The 18,285-nt window shown below is 40.6% G+C and overlaps 1 protein-coding gene across 1 annotated transcript; it reads left to right on the forward strand.

Annotated features, from left to right (window-relative positions):
* The first annotated feature begins 11,710 nt into the window (after positions 1–11,710).
* On the forward strand, positions 11,711–17,847 carry LOC118792025 (activator of 90 kDa heat shock protein ATPase homolog 1-like). Its single transcript, XM_036549710.1, has 9 exons — positions 11,711–12,039; positions 13,663–13,853; positions 14,299–14,381; positions 14,515–14,632; positions 14,794–14,891; positions 15,507–15,638; positions 16,016–16,117; positions 16,228–16,279; positions 16,484–17,847. Exons 1-9 carry the CDS (start codon positions 11,960–11,962, stop codon positions 16,654–16,656), a joined length of 1,029 nt encoding a protein of 342 aa, XP_036405603.1. The 5' UTR covers positions 11,711–11,959; the 3' UTR covers positions 16,657–17,847.
* The last annotated feature ends 438 nt before the right edge of the window (positions 17,848–18,285 follow it).

The following is an 18,285-nucleotide window of genomic DNA, read 5'->3' on the forward strand; positions in this document are numbered from 1 at the left end:
TGTAAGAAATGTTAGCTTTTGTTTATTGCTCTGTTTGCAGTTTGTGTGTCTATCATTGCAAGGCACAAAATAAAACGACACTGAACTGACAACAGCATGCCGTCTTATTTATAATATAATTCAGATCAAACCTAATTTGGAATGTTGTATCAAATGAAATAGGAATGCCAGGGCAATTCCAATAACTAAGCTGCTTCGTTGCAGGGAATTATCAGCAGTCGTATCAGCAGCGGAAAGGTAAACTAGAAAGGTGAAGTTTTATGATAAACTTTGCCAGTGACCACACTATCTGCAGGATAAGCAGAAACAGTTCATAGTAATGGAAGTGATAGGAGTAACATATATTTCAGTCATGGTAATTTAAATCTATACTCAGTGACCACTTTACACCTGTGCACCTGCTTGTTTATACAAATATCTAATCAGCCAATCATCTGGCAGCAACTCAATGCTTAAAATCACAAAGACATAATCAAGAGGTTCAGTTGCTGTTCAGACCAAACATCAGAATGGGTGGGAAATCTGATTTACATGACTTTGACTGTGGGATGATTGTTGGTGCTAGACGGGGTGGTTTGAGTATCTCAGAAACTGTATAGAGAATGGTGTGAAAAACAAAAAACTTCCTGTGAGCGGCAGTTCTCTTGGGCGAAAACGCCTTGTTAATGACAGAGGTCGACAGTAACCCAAATAACTACACGTTGCAACAGTGCTATGCAAAAAAGCATTTCTGAGCATACAACACGTCGAACATTGAGGTGGATGGGCTACAGCAGCAGAAGACCCCTCCAGGTACCACTCCTGTCGGCTAAGAACAGGAAACTGAGGCTACAGTGGGCACGGGCTCACCAAAACTGCATGGTAGACGATTGGAAAAACATCCCCTGGTCTGACAAATCTCGATTTCTGCTGCAACATGCAGATGGTAGGGTCAGAATTTGGCGTAAACAACATGAATCCACGGATCCATCCTGCCTTGTGTCAATGGGTCAGACTGGAGGTGGTGGTGTAATGGTGTGGGGAACATTTTCTTGGCACACATTAGGCACCTTAATACCAATTGAGCATTGTTTAAATGCCACAGTCTACCTGAGTATTGTTGTTGACCATGTGCATCCCTTTATGACCATGGTCTACCCATCTTCTAATGGCTACTTCCAGCAGGATAATGCACCATGCCACAAAGCACACGTCATCTCAAACTGGTTCCAGGAACATGACAATGAGTTCAGTGTACTCCAATGGCCTCCACAGTCAGCAGATCTCAATCCAGTAGAGCACCTTTGGGATGTGGTGGAACGGGACATTCGCAGCACGAATGTGCAGCCGTCAAATCTGCAGCAACTGCGTGATGCTATCATGTCAGCATGGAGCAGAATCTCTAAGGAATGTTTCCAGCACCTTGTTGAATCCATGCCACGAAGAATTCAGGCCATTCTAGGGGTAAAGGGGGGTCCTACCCAGTATTAGACAGGTGTACCTAATAAACTGGTCATTGAGTGTATTTTGGTATGGTTAAGGTGTAGTAAGCTTCAGTGTACAACACGATTTGCTAAGATGTCTGGAGCTGATAATGACAGGATTTAAAGGCTGGGTGTGGTAAAATCCAGCAGTATTAAGGTAATCAACATATTCATTTGAGCTGGCTGGACAAGGGCTGAAACTCAAAATGATTTCAGACTGTTTGCCAGATTTGTAAATTTTATCCTAATCTTTAATGGCTACATAATGAGTTATTTAAAAATAATAACTTCTTACAAGAAACAAAAACAGAAACAAAAACATAATTGCAGGAGAGGAGGTGTTTCTAAAACGGCATAGATACCATTTAGATATGGACAGTGGTTACCAGTAGGTTGGGGTAGATATCCTGAAGGTAGATGCACTTCAGACGTGTATGCATGTGCAGGTGTGAAAATTTGTCTGCAGGTGCATGTAACCCAAAAACCCAGAAGCACACCCACACAGCTATGCTCAAACACATACACACACACACATCTTCCCATAATAGCGACCATCATCAAATCGATAGTGGAAGTTATAATAATCATAATATTACTAATGAAGCAATTAAATTTAAAAAGAGAGAAAAGTGGGTAAGAACCCCTACCCAGCCTGACTGTATGGAAATCAGCTTGTCAACAGCATTTAAAAGTGATTTGATTTTATCAACAGCTGTACTCCAGAAATGAATGTTTCCAGTTTTGGCAGCATGCCTGTGAGCCACAGAGAGCTCTAAATGTGCTGTGTCTATTAATGGCAAAGCCCACTCCTGAAACAGCAGAGAGTGTGGGGGCTTCCAACAGCATGCTACCATTTATTTAGCTGCAGTGAGACCAGCCAACCACAGGTTTTTTTTTTTTTTTTCCAAAAGATAAGTCTACTAAAGAACTACCATTGGGCAACAAAAATCTGAGAGAAAAGGGAATGCTTCTAGACAAAATCAAACAGGTATTAACTAATACCATTTTTCAAAAATTAAATACTTCAGGGCACTCCCAGATCATATGAAAAAAGGTACCAAGAATACAGTAAGGGCAAAAAGAACAATATGAATATTTTGTCGATATGGGTATGGGGATGGTTTACATTCCTAAAGGTGACAGAGGTATTTTCCCAAACCTGCTATCAACTGATCTCATCCTGAGTTATTAAATCACTGCTCCACACCCTATTAATTGGTAATGATATATAAGAACTCTGGAGAAGAGCCAAACAAATCTTAGACCCCAAACCTTTAATTCTATGCATTATGGAAGATAATGTATGAAATGAATGAGTAAGCTTTCTTCCAATGATACACTATAACATGTATAGCACTGAACAGTTGTAAATAAAAGAAAAAGAGGTGCAAGGAAAATGATTCTGCATTTTTACATGGAATGCCCTCTCGCCTCAGATGAGGAAAACCATGAAATTCCCTGTTGCTCCATTGAAGGAAAACTAGCCCCCCGTACTTGTCCCCCGTAAATCACATCCATGATTAGAAAATAATGGAGTAACATGGTACCGTTTTAAATTAATTTTGCAAGCGTTTTCAGCAAAGAGAGATCAGATTACTAATTACAGCACCGAACTACAAACGAAGTGTTTGATGGGTTATCGGAATATCAGTTCTCTGAGTCTAACTGGATAAACCATTGGCGATTTTAGACTTATTAGACTAAAATTCTAATTAGACGTATTAGACTAGCTGCAGATTTTAGACTTAGGGGTGCTCAAGCAATAATAGTAATAATAAAATAATTATTTTCCGAAACAGTTTTTAGCCCTCTAACGTTAGATTTTGCTAACTTGTCTGTTAGAGACAGGACACACAATTACAGGCTCAAATGGCTTTATTTAAACAGGTTTATACCACGGCTTCGTTAAATATTCGTTTCTGGTTGGCTGGAGGGGTGTGCAATTATTTCCCAGTAAACGCACGGTAATAATGCACGGCTATGAAGTAGTTCCAGTGAGTGTGGCCTTATCACCGTTCGAAATTAATACGCAAGCTCGTTCAATTTTACTGAGGATTCCGTTTACAACCGAACATAACGGCAACATTGTGATAACATTAGATAACGTTACAGTTAACATTCTCCACTTAAATTGGAGAATTTCTCAGAAATAATATGTAACCTTTTTGGCAAGAATGGAGACTTTGAGACTTTTACAATGAATGTAAACGTTCAGTTTAATTCCAATAAATGAGTACGATGTAGCTTGTCACCGTTTCCACATATGTACGTTTAAGATGACGGACATGAACGTAACGTTATCCACTTCACCAGCTAAGCGGCCACTGTGTAGTTGGCTAAAGACAGTGCGAAGCTGACGTCATGTCGTGTTGAATTTTGTTTACGCGCCATCTTGTGAGGATTCAGTTGGCTTTCTGCTCGTGAGTTGTTGGCTGTGTTTTGATTTTCTGTCGTGATTCTGAAAAACGTCGCCATGGTAGGTCAAGTGCTGCTGTATCAAGAACTGTCATAGAAGGTCACACCATCGTTTAGGGAGAAAACTGGACAATGGAATTCGTTTTTTCGCCTTTCCTACGTGACAAAAACACGAAGGGAAGCAGGTTGAGGAGGTGACGAGGAGACGCCGAATGGCGTGGGTAGCTGCAGTAAGAATGAGGTCCAAGATTATAGCAAATTTTTTTAATTAATAATGCGACTGATCAAACCCACTGCCTATGACTCAGTTAAACAATCACACTGTCGAATGTGTTTGAAAGTTTTGTATTTTGTGTGGTTTAATAACTGGGCCAAAAAAGGACTGCGCTCTCGCAGTTTGCCGGCTTGTGAATTAGCCGATCTTGCACCCAGCCACTGCAAAACTTCACGAGCTTCTAGGGATTTATAACTTTTAAACTCACGCAAAATTTATGCACTCAGTCCAAAAACGAGGTAGTGCATCGGGGTCTGTAATCCAGCCTTGGGTTGCCAAGTCATATTTATCTGTGTTATTTATCGTTATTAGTTTGCCCAAATACCGTTGCTTGCCATTGCGATTCAGTTTCTCCCGGTGGGGTCCATTTTCTTTCTCTTTCCCCTTCTCCATCAGATTTGAACGATTTCAACAACTTTTCAGCCAAAAAGAAAAGGTAGGCTATGCAGGTAACCACCGTAGCAGGCACAGTTAAACAGCGCGTTCCTCACAAGGTGGCGCCCCCGTCCCAACATGCAACACGGCGTGACGTATCTTCACGGTCTCTCTTCAGAAATGTCTAGTTAGTGGACTACCGTAGTTTCAGAAGTCAAAACCTATACGTGTAAAGTATAGTAGTTTTCAATGTAGACTAATATAGTAGTTACATTTTTAAATATTTTTTTTTAAGTTTGGATGTGTCAAGCTAGCTATATTAATGGACTATATTCTGCGGATGTGCACATATTGTAATATATATTTTGTTCAAAAATAATAAAATAGTAGCCTAATTTAACATGAGCGCTGAATTATTTCTTTGGTAAGTAGGCTAGCCGTGGTATAAGGGTATATATTGGCTTCGCCGCGGGGCCGCATCACACCACCCTGTCGTGGTTTATTTCCATAGAACTGCACCGCCAGTCGTGGTTTATTCCTTACTTAAAAAGTGTCTGGTTATAGCTCCATGGTGTGAGTTGTATGAAGGAACGTTAGGTGACGTAGATCGTTAGAGATTATCGGCTAATGTTAGAGGTAGTCTGCTCGCACAGTTGCCATCTAAGGAGCTAACTGATGCACTTTATTTTAGTTGAAGTAGTCACAGTGTTTCTTATTCTGATAGAATTGTGCTTTATGGTATATTTATAGTACATCTGAATCATTATTAACTATTATACACTACAATAGACCACGCAACTATATAGGTTGCTTCTGAAGGTAACATTGTGTACCTAATTGAATTGAGGAGTGAAAGAGGTTGAATACTTTTCTAAACAGCATATTCCATTTTTCATTTTCTTAAAAAATATTTGTGGTGTAAAACTCATGTTACTTAAGCTACTAGTAATTCATTAACGTATTATTGTTGTACATTAAAATATCATATATAGAAAAATATTAATGTATTGCTATCCAGTGAAATGAGTGATTTAGCAGGGGGGTTGAACACTTTTGCAAGACACTGTATGCATGTCACATTCTCATTAGGGGCTGAGCCCCCCTAAAGGTCTGATCCTAGAATCGCCCCTTTATTAAACAACACTTTCTTCCATTGCGCGCCAAGGTACACTTGCCACTGAAATAAACCAAACAGAAAGAGGAAGCAGCACAAATGACCAGTAGTAATTTAGAATTAGATAAGACGAGACCTCCTAACGCTTTTCTCTTTGCAGGATGGCAAGTTTACTCCGCGGATGTTCATTAGTCATAATTAATTTAGAAAACAAGGAATGAACTTTCTTCTTATGCCCTAATGTGCTGTTAATGGCATTGACATTTGAGTAAGGTGCAGTTAGTTTTGAACGGTGGTGTAATTATGTAAAGTGTATGGGTAGTTATCTATGCTGGGGTAATTATAATGATCGTATTTATAGAAGATGTGGTAGTTATTTAGAGTACCTAAGGCGCGCTTTAACATTTTGCTGAGTGGGTGGGGGTAGTTACTGTGGGTAGATACTTTGGGGGAAACGAATGGTTTGGTTAGTTATGCAGGTTAAGGGGCATTTCAAACATATTACAGTATCTTGGTAGAACTGCGTGCATATATCAAAACACTCGGTCTTTTATGTTGTACTATAGTTTTCAGATTATGACTGGGGGGGGGGGGGGGAACTAGTTTTCCACTATGTAGTTATATGCAATTAAATAATAAATACTTTCAGGAAGAACAATACTTCGTATGCTGGAGCATGCGAGTTAAATTTAATTGAAGAACTCGAGTACACTGATAGCCTACCGCAAATCAAAGGTAGAGTTTTATTTTGACATGGATCCATGCTATGACGATCCATTTAAATCTTCGGAGTCCATGGTCTTCAATCTGTGTGCCCTTACTAAAGGCGGTCAACAATAAATTAATGATGACGAGAGCACCACGACCTCTGAGCTTATATTAAACCCGTCCCAGACCTGTCGCCTTTAATTACGGTCAACGACACAAGTGGCCAGAGGCTACTATAAGGGGCACATACACCTATTACTCGCGTAGGCATATTTTTGCGTAAATATGAATCTTCGAGCATATTAAGTATATTGCACTATACCCACGGTTCCACATTCCCATTTCAGTCGATAATTTTAGGGGCGCATCGCATGTGCATTTGTGGTGAACTCTGAAAAGCAAATGGCCATTGTCTTCATCAGTGTTTTGACTGTAGAGTGTACGCTCTCCGCTATTTGGAAACAAAATACCTGGCACGCTGCACGTCCCTTTCTGCACTCAGCGTACCACTTGCAACGATGCAACTCGGATACTATCAAACCAACATAAACAGTTTCCGTCCTCATCGTATAGAATTTATGAGTTTACATCAATGGAGGGATTTCGCTTAAATGCACACAAGAAATTTAAAGCTTGCTAGCTAGTTCACTGGCACGTTTAAGAGATACAGTGGGTGGAATTTCATGCGTTTGTTTCCATGTACAGTATTAGCCTTCGTATTAAATAAAGACAGCTGCAAGGTCCCTTATTAAATGTTTATCAATCCTTTTGTTTTAGAATAAAATTTCCGTTGCATATTCAGGTAAATGCTGCGCCGAATATGTAAAAACCTACCGTGCAGACACAATGACTGATCACCTTCTAGCAGATAAATATATAAAGCCAGCTAAGTATGTAACTTCAGTAGAATAGTCCCTATAATTAAGGATTGTAGCACTGAATTGCAAATTTCAGAGCATTAGCATGGTTGGCTATTGTTGGAATGTGTAGGGTCCCACCTGACAGACACGCTGAGATACCACACAAAAGAGCAGCCAGAGGACAAAGCAGCGACAGGAGTGCCATATGCAATTAAATAATAAAGAGTTTTCAATTAGCTCATTTAATTGGCATCTTATACATTTCAGTGATGCCAGATTTTCAGAGATCCTCATGCCACAAGTTCATCAGTCCAACACACGCACGAGACTGGTGTTTCATATCCCAACATCAATAATCCGTGTTAAGGGAAGTACTAAATGTAGTATGAACTCACCAGGAGAAGATAAACTGAGGAAAATTGCTCGAAGAGGGACAGGTCTCCGCTCATTGTTGAACAAAGCGTGCCATGTATACGTGCAATATGTGTACGCACGAGAGAGAAGCGCGGAAACACAATGAGTGTGTGGTCGGTTGTGATAACTCCGAAGTTGAGATGCTGATAACTGACAAGCGCTTAATATTTCATCGCTCACTCTTCATTTCTCACTCAGGGTATTGCTTCATAGTCCCCTCCCCCTTCAGAAACTGCTGGGACAGAAAACGTTTTATCAGCTGTAGTTTCCCATTTTCACGTTGCTGTTTGCACGGAAATGTGCATCACACCATGAACTCGTTTCAAAGCACAACTAAAAAACGCTGGTGAAAATGTATAGAATATACGCAGATGTTCAGCTGCTACTTATCCGCCTATCCAAGGGTTCTTACAGAATAAACGTGAGAAGCAGCGAATTCCAAAATTGTTTAATTGTTGTACTTGTCTTGTGTTAAGACAAAGTGAAACAAAATGACCAAGACAACGGCCTTTGAATAATTCTTTCAATAAAGAAACACGCATGTAATGGAAACTGTCAGGGCATGGATAAAATCGCAACGGCAATAGTAAAGGTACAGTAAAGCGCCTTTATAATATCATATTTGAATTTCAGTTAGGTGCACGTCACTCTCTGGGAAGCGTGGCGCTGTTTGAATTATGTTTGGACAGAGGGGATTACAGAGGTTTTAAAGATTTATAAACCTCCTTGGTGTGAAGGAGAGAATGCATTTTGAGTAATTAAAAAATAGATTGACTGGAAACCTCCCTCGGTATTATTTTCATTTTGAAATTCCCTCCAGAAGACTTTGTGTGGCCATTGCGGCTTTGTGCTTGACGTCATGGTATCTCGCACCACACACCCACATTCCTCTGGCAATCATATATTATAGGTTAAATGGTTTGACTGCATTGTGGAGATCACTTTACAAAAATCAGGTCTGACTCACAAAAAGCTTAAAAGATCAAATAAGATCAAATGTTTGGTGTTCGACAAGACTTCCAAGACAAAACAAAACAGAATGAAACATAAATAAAATAAGTAAACAAATAAGTAGCATTTCCTAAAAAAATCCATCCCATAAAAATAAATATGAACGGTAGCCCTTTCTCTCAACATTTAACATGACAAGGCAGATTTATACAAAGTGAAAAAATACTGAGAAGCCCAGCCCAGTGATTTATTAGAAAATTGTTACTGGGCAGTCGCTTCGTCACCAAAAAGCACAAGTGTCCATTTGTAGCTATGCTGTATTTAGTTTATGTGTAAGTTTTACCACTGGAATCTACTGCTAATATCCAGAGGCACTCGCCGGTATTTTCATTAAGCCTTAGATATGAATGACACTCCATCTTGCTTTTAAGACTTTCAAGACTTTGAAGGAGGTGATTGGGTTGCAGCTAGATTATCTCTGGGTCAAAGGTATTGCTTATAGCTTCATGTTAAAAAAGGTATGTATGACAAAAACCTTCCTAACTTTTTCCTTCTGCAGTAATATAAAGCATAATTAACGTTGGTAAAATAGTTATTTTGCTTGTATAGCCTTAAACAGTGTAATTATAACCACTGTGTTAAACCCTGACACAAAAAACAAGACCTCTTGTCAAGGAGGGCTTTGCAAGAGTTCTAAGTGGAGGGAACATTCCACTAATGGAGCATGGCTCACTGTATTTTTTTTAAAAAAGAAACGCAGGAATCGAAATTGAATGTTTTTTTTTTTTTTAACTTTTTCAAATAAATTAACCCAATATTCCCACCTCATTTCCACCTATATATTCGACTCAGATATATTTTTGAGACAACGGTGCCATTTCTGGGAATATTGTAACCAAAACAAATGTAAGCATGCACGCAGGTTGCAAACATTGCAATGGAGCGCCCCCTGGTGTTCAGGCTGACAGATAAGGAGGACGCTTCTGCGCTTGCAGCGGTTACAGCGTCCACCTCTCTGAAATTCTAAGCCCCCATTGGAGACCTCTTTGTAGTGTAGCCAACGTACACCCATCACGTTTTTTGGTGATAGTTCAATTGAAATCACGCTTGCAGTTTCTGCAAGCTCCCAGAGCCGAGAACATATCCAAATTGTTGTTATATCCAAATGTATGAGCCGAGACCATATCCAAATTGTCGTTATATCCAAATGTATGATTCAAACAAATGTTAATTATAAAATGCACTTTTAAAGCTGTGTTTGACATTTAATGTAAACAGACGTATGTAACGCTACGTGATGCAGGCAAATCCACTTTGTAGTCTACTTCTAAATTATAGTTCTATAGATAAATGTCTATTAATTAGTATAGATTAGACTGTAGCTCTAGTTAGTTCTATAGATTCTAGAAACTTTTTTCTTCAAGCTATAACTTTCTAGCTATCTACTGCGTGTTTATTTTTAAGAACTGCTGGTATAAGAAAAAATACAGAGACAAACGCATCTGTATACTACGGCCGTTAAAGTGCTCTGTCTCGCCTAATTCACTTGAATAATCATTTTGGGCTTGCTCACGGCATGTAGTAGATCCTCAGCCAATGATATGGCCCATAAAAAGCAAAAGCCATTAAGACTTAATGAGAGAAAACGCCGTTTAAAGCAAAAAACGTCCAGGAACTTCCTTCACCTAAACGAAAACAAAACTGAAGTTATTATATTTGGTCCTCCTAGCTCTGTCACTAGCCTAGGCAAAGTGCTCGGTCCCCTGTCTGCAAATTTGCACAATGTTGTTAAAAATCTTGGTGTCTTCTTGGACATGTCTTTGAACATTAACAAACAAGTCAGTAGTGTTTAGTAGCTTTTATCAGCATAGAACCATAGCCAAATTAAAACTGTTTTTTTTTTTTTTTTATCTCATAAGGACCTGGAAACAGTTATCCATGCTTTTATCACCTCTCGGCTGGATTACTGTAATTCCCTGTTTATGGGGGTGACCCATTCCACCCTTTCTCGACTACAAAATGCAGCTGCTAGACTTTTAACTGGAACTAAGAAAAGACAACACATCACTCCTGTTCTGGCTCACTTGCATTGGTTACCAGTGAAATACAGAATTGATTCATGTTGACATGAGGTCATTCTCGCAACAACTCCTCTCAGTCCCCCACTCACGCCTCAAAACCAGCGGTGACCGGGCCTTTTTGGTTCCTGCCCCCAGGCTTTGGAATAGTCTCCCATCCCATATTAAGTCCTGTCCCGCAACTGACAATTTTAAATCACATTTAAAGACCAACCTTTTTCTCTTGCTTTTAGTTCAGCCTGAGGTTGCCCCATGGTTTTTGTCGTGTCCACTCTATTTTTTATTAAGTGTTTGTTTTATATCTGGTATTTTTTTTCTCTGTTCTTGTGATATTCTTCTTATTATTCTTCTTCTTATTCTTATTATTATTATCATAATCATCATTATTTATTTATTTTCTATTTATGTGTTTTCTCTTAATCCTGCTTTTACTTGCGCTCTTTATTCCTTTTATCTATGTATACTTGTGTTGGTATTCATCTGCCTTGACTGGAAAGCACTTTGGGTCAACCCCTGTTGTTTTTAAATGTGCTATATGAATAAAAGTGACTTGATTGGACTTGAGTTCATCCTATCATTTTGTAATTCCGCTTTTATTAATCTCTTATAATGATTAAATCATCCTGCTTGGTTGTGATCGTTGTAAGTGGAGCACACAGTAACTAGCCTTAAGTGAAGTAAATGATTAATCTTTCACGACAACGTTATGTAATCTGTTATTTTCTCCTCGACTTTTTGTATTTTATACTTTATTCACTTAAGACGCCAGCTCTGACGGTTCATACTCAGTAAGAACCTTTTTCAACAATGCGGAACATAAATGTAAACTCTGTGAACGAATACGTTTATGAAAACTTTCCGGGGGAAATATTTTAATGTAACACTGCTGATGTTTCCGTTTCCAGTACTTTCCTCAGCGTGCAGTAGCGTGAGCCCGAGCGACCGGAATATATCGCGACTGTTATGGAAAACCACCTCGCCTGCTAAGACAGACGGCCCCGGCCAGCCGCTCACATTGCGGATACGGCGCTGATCGTGCGCAGTCAGCCAGCGAGCGAGCTGGGGAAAATAAAACAAAAATAGTACTTCAGACCAAAGGAGGATTAATAGTTAACTGGTCAGTTGTCGGTTTTGTTAATCTTATAGGTAAAATTGCCGATTGTGTTTTTATAAATCGTTAATGCGACGTTAGATAATCTGACTTTGGCGATCAGAGCTAGCTAACGTTATAACCTGTCCGGTCTTTGGATAGTTAATTTAACTCCCGGTTTAGACAAGGGCTTGTTGGGTTAGTCACTGCTGCCATCATGGCCAAGTGGGGAGAAGGGGATCCACGCTGGATTGTGGAGGAGAGAGCCGATGCGACTAACGTCAACAACTGGCACTGGTAAGACTGTAGCCGTTATACATCTAGCTAGCAAGCCAGCTATTTTAACGATTGTCGCGGGGATATTTGGCTCGGTAGCTAGCGATGGGTGGTTAAAGTTCATTTATAATAAAGGATCGTTAGCGCTATCTGACGTTAATTAACGTGGCAGCGACGCGAACACCGGGTATCTTACGAGGGAATCGCATAATTGGTTAAGTTCTCCATCCGACAGAGACGGGCAGCCGAAGTCGGAGACAGATATCAGCCCAGCAGACGTTTAGCTACCGCAGTGTCCTTCTTGCTGAAATTTAGCCTACGTTATCTTATTCATATGTATGAACGCGAACACCATGCGTTCTTTACCGCGCTGTATTGCAACTAACTTGGCTTAGTTAAATTGCTAGTTACATGCGGTTTATGAATATTTTAGCGACACCCAGCCAACTACTCAGCGTAGCTACCTTAGCTAACGTTAGCTGAATTAATGGCGACCGGCTCGTTGACTTAGCTAACGTTAGCCAGTTGCACTTCCTTTAGGTACTCACGCAAGAGGATCATTTTCACAGCTAATACAGCCATGTGCTATGTTTTATTTTTACTAACTACATAGCCTTTCCCTAGTCCAAAACATCGATAAGGTTAATTAGATACTAGGCAAATATTACGAGTAGAGCTCAGTATTAGCTCAGATTTAGAACAGATCCATGGCCGCTTACTCGGCAATGAATGGAAAAGTTATTTTGTGCACTTAGCGAACTTAGCTACCTTGTTTCACTGTGCTGTAACAGCACAAGCATTTGTCCATGTCACTCAAGTCCCTGTGAAGGTTGCCGATGGTGCAGATTAGGTTTACAATTACAAAGGCATATTACTTATATTAACTAAGTACGGTTGTCGAGAGGCAACAAAACAATGGAGTGGCATGTTATGCGAAGGAAAAGTCCCTGCTCTAAAGACGTCAGGCCAGTTTGATTGTCTAGGTAGGCAAGGCCATCAGCGTAGCAACAGGGCAATACGAGTGGATCAACAGACGGGGGATATTTTTGCTACTAGCTACCATGTTGTCGTTTGTGTACCCGCCTAGACTAAAGGGTGGGGTGTAAGTTACTAATAAAGTATAATCGTATTCAGCCTCAACTGTCGGTCTGAAACACTGATCCACGAGGAGAATGACTTCTGTTTTAAGTAGTCAGTTTTATATTTTCTGAGTGGACCGAAATGAACGCCTCCAGGTCACGTGTCAGTGATCGATTAGTCTCAACGAGGCGGTTGTTTCGGATGACGTAAATATTTTAATCACTTCATATGGCAGATACCAGCCTCATCCAAACATCAACTGCAGCTGTTGCTTTAAGTAAATTGTATCATTTTTAAAAAAACCTTTTTGAAATGGAGAGTTTCGTGATGTCCTGTTTAGATTGAAATGTTGCATAACGTTAAGGCTGTCTCACATGTTTGCATCATTGTCCAAGTTGAAAATGTTATTGTTTGTTTTTAAAGTAAAAAGATTGCTCTGTGTGTGGTGTGTTTCCTGACAGTCTGTAAAGAGTGTCTTCTGATATGCCATGAGTCCGCATGTCCTTTACTGCATCAGTTTGTCTGTCTGTTCACCCCCTGATTCTACATGTTTCTCCCCTGCAGGACGGAGCGGGACGCCACAAACTGGTCGTCGGAGAAGCTGAAGGAACTTCTGTTGGGTGTACAGGTTGAGGGGGAGGAAGGCATCTGCGAGATCACAGAGGTCGACACACTGGAGGGAGAGGCCTCCATCAACAACCGCAAGGGGAAGCTCATCTTCTTTTATGAGTGGAACGTCAAAGCCACCTGGACAGGTACGCTTCGACGTTCAAAACTGCTTCTTCATGGGAGATACTGACAGGCCTATCATCATTTAGAAGATAATATGTTGCAATTTATCCTCCCCTAGCGTCCTGCTGATTTGTGGTTTGATCTAGTCGCATTGTGTGAGGTTCAGCCAGTGACAGTCTCGCTACTTGTTGAGTGTTTTAAAATACGAGCCAAGTTCAGAGATGCAGGTGTGATGGTACACTTAGGAGACAGAGGTGGGGGGGGCGCCTCGTTGTTTCGTCCCAGTTTTAGCCTTGGTTTCCGTGGAGGTGAGAAGGCAGTGAAGCTGTTTTGGAAAGAGGCCTTTTTGACAGCACCCCAAGGTCTGTTGAGGTGGGGTGTTGTCATGCAGTCTGGTGGCAGCGTGTCAGAGGCTAGATGGAATATGTCTCTTACCTTTGTTATGTTATCTTATCTTTTTTTTTACAGGAACAACAAAGAAAGGAATTAAATACAAAGGAAGTGTGGAAGTGCCAAACCTCTCGGATGAAAATGACATGGACGATCTAGATGTAAGTTTCAAAGTGAATTATGAGAACAGTGGAACAATTTTTCAAAAAGGAATATTTTTTTTAACTGCAGCTGCAGCTTAGTCGCTGAAATTCCAAGAATATTTACACTCCTTTCCTTTGCTGTTCCCAAAAGATCGTTGTGTCACTTAGTAAAGATGAGCCGGACACCCCTCTGTTGGGCCTCATGAAGAAGGAGGGCATGAAGAAAGTCCGTACTGTTCTGGGGAGCTACGTGGGTCACCTGAAAACAGGCAAGTTCCTTCCCCTCCTGCCTCAGAGTCCCGCTGTTAGTTTGAGAGTGCCTCTGTGACGCAACCATGAATGGCATCTGCTTCTTGGAACGCCTCATTGGTGAACAGCTTGGTTTAACACAGGAATAAAACCCAAGACTATTGGCTCTTTGTTGCTGCAGAATTCACACAGGGCATGATCCTGCCTACAGCCAACGGCTTGAATAAGCAGCAGCAGCAGCAGCCATCACAGTCCAAAGCCAAAGTAGACAAAACTCAGGTGGGTGGTGAACCCTTGTTATCCCGAAGGAAGTGAATGACAGATTAATTCTTGCATCCCAGACAGCAGACCTGGGCTCAGTGCTAATTCCTAATAAAATAAGAATCAATGTCTTCTGCTCTACAGCCAAACTGAATATTCTTGAATGGAGCTTGCATATGATTTATTCATATTAGTAAACATCTGAAAGACACACACTCAACAACTTTGACTTCCTCACCATCTAGTGGTTAAAATGTGATAACTCTGTTGCTTTGGGGGCAGCTGTTCAGTAAGATAGTGAGAGGGAGGTTCTTCCAGTCACAGTAAAAGGTGGAATAAACTAGTGGTGTCACAGTGGAACTGAAATGCCCACTCTTGTGTCTGCATCATTAATGTCCAAAATAAATGTCACTGCTACTTTTGGGTTGGAAATGGCAGGAAAAGGTGCTTGTAGTGCTAATAGAATTGTATTACTTACAAATTAAAGTTCAGAAGAGTTCCTTACTTTTCTCTTTAAAGGAAGGTGGCATACTAATCAACGCCCAGAATTGGGGAGGCGTCGAGGCAAGGTGGCGTGATTGTTTAGTCACAGTGAACAGCAGCATATAAACAAATATTGTCCCCCCCATGTAGATCGGCACTGCCGGCTCTGCACCCCAAACCAGCGTCAACACTGGGGTGAAGATCCCTACCTGCAAATTCAGCCTGAAGGACACCTTCCTCACCTCCCCAGAGGAGCTCTACAGAGTCTTCATCAACCAGGAGGTAAGATGCAGAATGCTGAACACGTGTCTGAAATGCACAGGGTCCCGTGCTTCCGTCGGTACCAACACAACATGCTCAGTGCTAGGAGAGAGAGGCTTCCTGAGCCCTGCAATGGGTGGCGCTACCATGTGCTGCCAGTCATTATGAACCAATCAAACGACTGCTTTCCACAGCAAAGCAGTATTATGTGTTAAGATGCATGAGTTACTGCTAAGATATGCTAGTTCCACGTGTTTGCTAGTTCCTAAACCCTGTTTTTGTAATTGTCACCAGCGTGTCATAAGTGTTTTTTTTAATCAGCTGTTCTCAGAATGGCAGCCATGATTATTCTTAATGTCAGTCGTTGAACTTAAGTTTTTTATTCTCTGGTTGTGCAGATGACGCAGGCCTTCACACATGCTCCAGCCATGGTTGACGGGGACAGGGGCGGCAAATTTCGGCTGCTGGATGGGAACGTCTGTGGGGAGTTCCAGGACCTGGTAAGGAGGAAGGGGTGTCTCCTGTGGGGCTTTGCCTTGTCTGTACTTGCACCTTACCACGTGAACGCCAAAGTGCAGCCCATTAATTTTCCTTTTTTAAATTATTTCAGGTTCCTGACCAAAAAATCATCATGAGGTGGAGGTACAAGACCTGGCCCTGTGGTACGTCATACTGCCTTTTTCCATTTTTACATTATTCATGTTCACGTAGTATCTTGACAGCTTTTCACTTAGTCTGTTGTTTTTTTGGTGAGCAAAAACGCTGGCCACTCTCACATGAATGTACATAGGTGCTGATCTGGTTGCACACTCTCCAGGATTTGCGTCGGGTACGTTTGTATATAACTCCCCTTCTCTCCTCATCAGAGCACTACGCGAATGTCACCCTGAACTTCTTGGACCGGGGCAGCGAGACTGAGCTTCAGGTGGAGTGTAAAGGGGTGCCAGTCAGCGAGGAGGAGAGGACGAAGCAGGGCTGGGAGCGGTACTACTTTGAGGCGATCAAACAGACTTTCGGTTACGGGGCGCGGCTCTACTGAAGTCGCTGCGGTGCTGCTGTCGACTCCTTCCTCACGCCTGACCTCTGAACTTTAAACTATAAGACACAGGGAGAAAAAAAAAATTGTCACCTGTCCGTTCGTGTGTCTCAATGCTTTCATTTTCGGCACAGTGATTCTCCGAGCACTAGCTGTGTAGCAAGCATGATTGAACTGTGCCTTTATCAGATAGATGACTGCGTTGTTGCAAGGGTTTCTGAGCCTGTGCTTGTTCTGTGTGCACATGACCTAACACATGATGTAAAGAAAAGAGAGTAAATTGAGAAATGTCGATAAATCCATTATATGCTATCATTCTGTTAAAAGTATTTCAAGTGAGAAATTAGGCTGGCTTTGTCAGTTTCTTTCTCAAATGAAGTTGGCACATGTTAATAGTAATAAATACAATTTTTATGGGACTATTTGCCTTTTGAATGTCATGTCTCAGAGCAGTTCAGTATAAATATCTAGAAAAATGGTCATTTAAGTCTGGCAGCTAATGCTCGCTCTGTTTGTTTGATATGCCAGACTTGTTTCCTGCTGTCAGTTGTCCTGACAAAAATGTGTGTCCTACGTTAAATCATGTTCATATAATTAGATTTGCGCACCGATACGGCCACTGCCTGTTAGAATAGTAAGAGTAAAGTCTAAAAAGAAGTCATGCAATTATCAGAGGATAAAATCTACCAGAATTTGCTAAAAGGGAAATATTGGTGCTAGGAACGACTTCAGGAATAGTGACAAAGCAAACAATATCCTTTTGTGGTTGACTAAGTACAGCTTTGCGTTAAGGCTATACTAGTTTTGTTTGATTTTATGAATACTTTGTTAGACCACATGTATGATGTTTGTCTTGACCTTCTTTTAGAAAGAGGCATTGCTCACTTTGAAATGTTCATAATATGTTTATAGAAGCAGTGAAGCCAAGACTTACCTTTAACTAGCAGGGAAAATCTCTAGCAAAATTTTACAAAGAATAAAAGGAAAGCATATGTTGTAAAGCAAAGAAAATGTTCCCTTTTTAAGATCCTTTCAAGGCTGTGGAGAATCAAAGCAAATGCTAGTGAACATTTTACCTTTCAAGTTATTTATTTGATAGCAACAGCTGAAAGGAACAACATTGGAATTACTAAACTTTTTATTTTTGCTAAAGCAATAAACATTAAAGTATCACCAAAAAAGTAAGAAGGTTTTTGTGTAAGTTTTTTTTTTCTGTTTTTGAAAAAATTTTGAACATTTGGGGCCCTGTTTCTGGCTATATTTCTGGCCTTTTTTGCCTCTGCACTCCATTGGTTTACTAAATAAAAAAATTGTGATGGGCACCTGGAGAAATTGAATTTTTTTTTCCAAAAAAAAAAAAAATATATATATATATAAATATCATCAATTCAGAGCTAAATATGTTTCACTCTAGAAATCTCATGTTGACTTTTACAAAACATATTACAGCGTAGTTACATAAGGAAATGTAGTTGAGACTGGAACATTCATGCAGCATGTGCAGTTCAGGGCTGGATATCCTGTAGAATCAATAGATTTGAATGATACGATTAACACTGTTTCAGCTCAGGACCAGAGTTCATTTTTGAAATCACATACGTGTCGTGGTAAGTCCAGAGGCTTCATACTTTT

This window comes from Megalops cyprinoides, chromosome 17 (assembly GCF_013368585.1).
Source record: "Megalops cyprinoides isolate fMegCyp1 chromosome 17, fMegCyp1.pri, whole genome shotgun sequence".
NCBI classification, from domain to species: Eukaryota; Metazoa; Chordata; class Actinopteri; order Elopiformes; family Megalopidae; genus Megalops; species Megalops cyprinoides.

Bases quoted from the DNA above. Each gene is read 5' to 3' on its own strand.
- LOC118792025 (XM_036549710.1), top strand. From the start codon at position 11,960: ATGGCCAAGTGGGGAGAAGGGGATCCACGCTGGATTGTGGAGGAGAGA. The intron at 12,040-13,662 runs GTAAGACTGTAG...TCTCCCCTGCAG, and splicing joins AACGTCAACAACTGGCACTG to GACGGAGCGGGACGCCACAA. The intron at 15,639-16,015 runs GTAAGATGCAGA...CTGGTTGTGCAG, and splicing joins GAGTCTTCATCAACCAGGAG to ATGACGCAGGCCTTCACACA.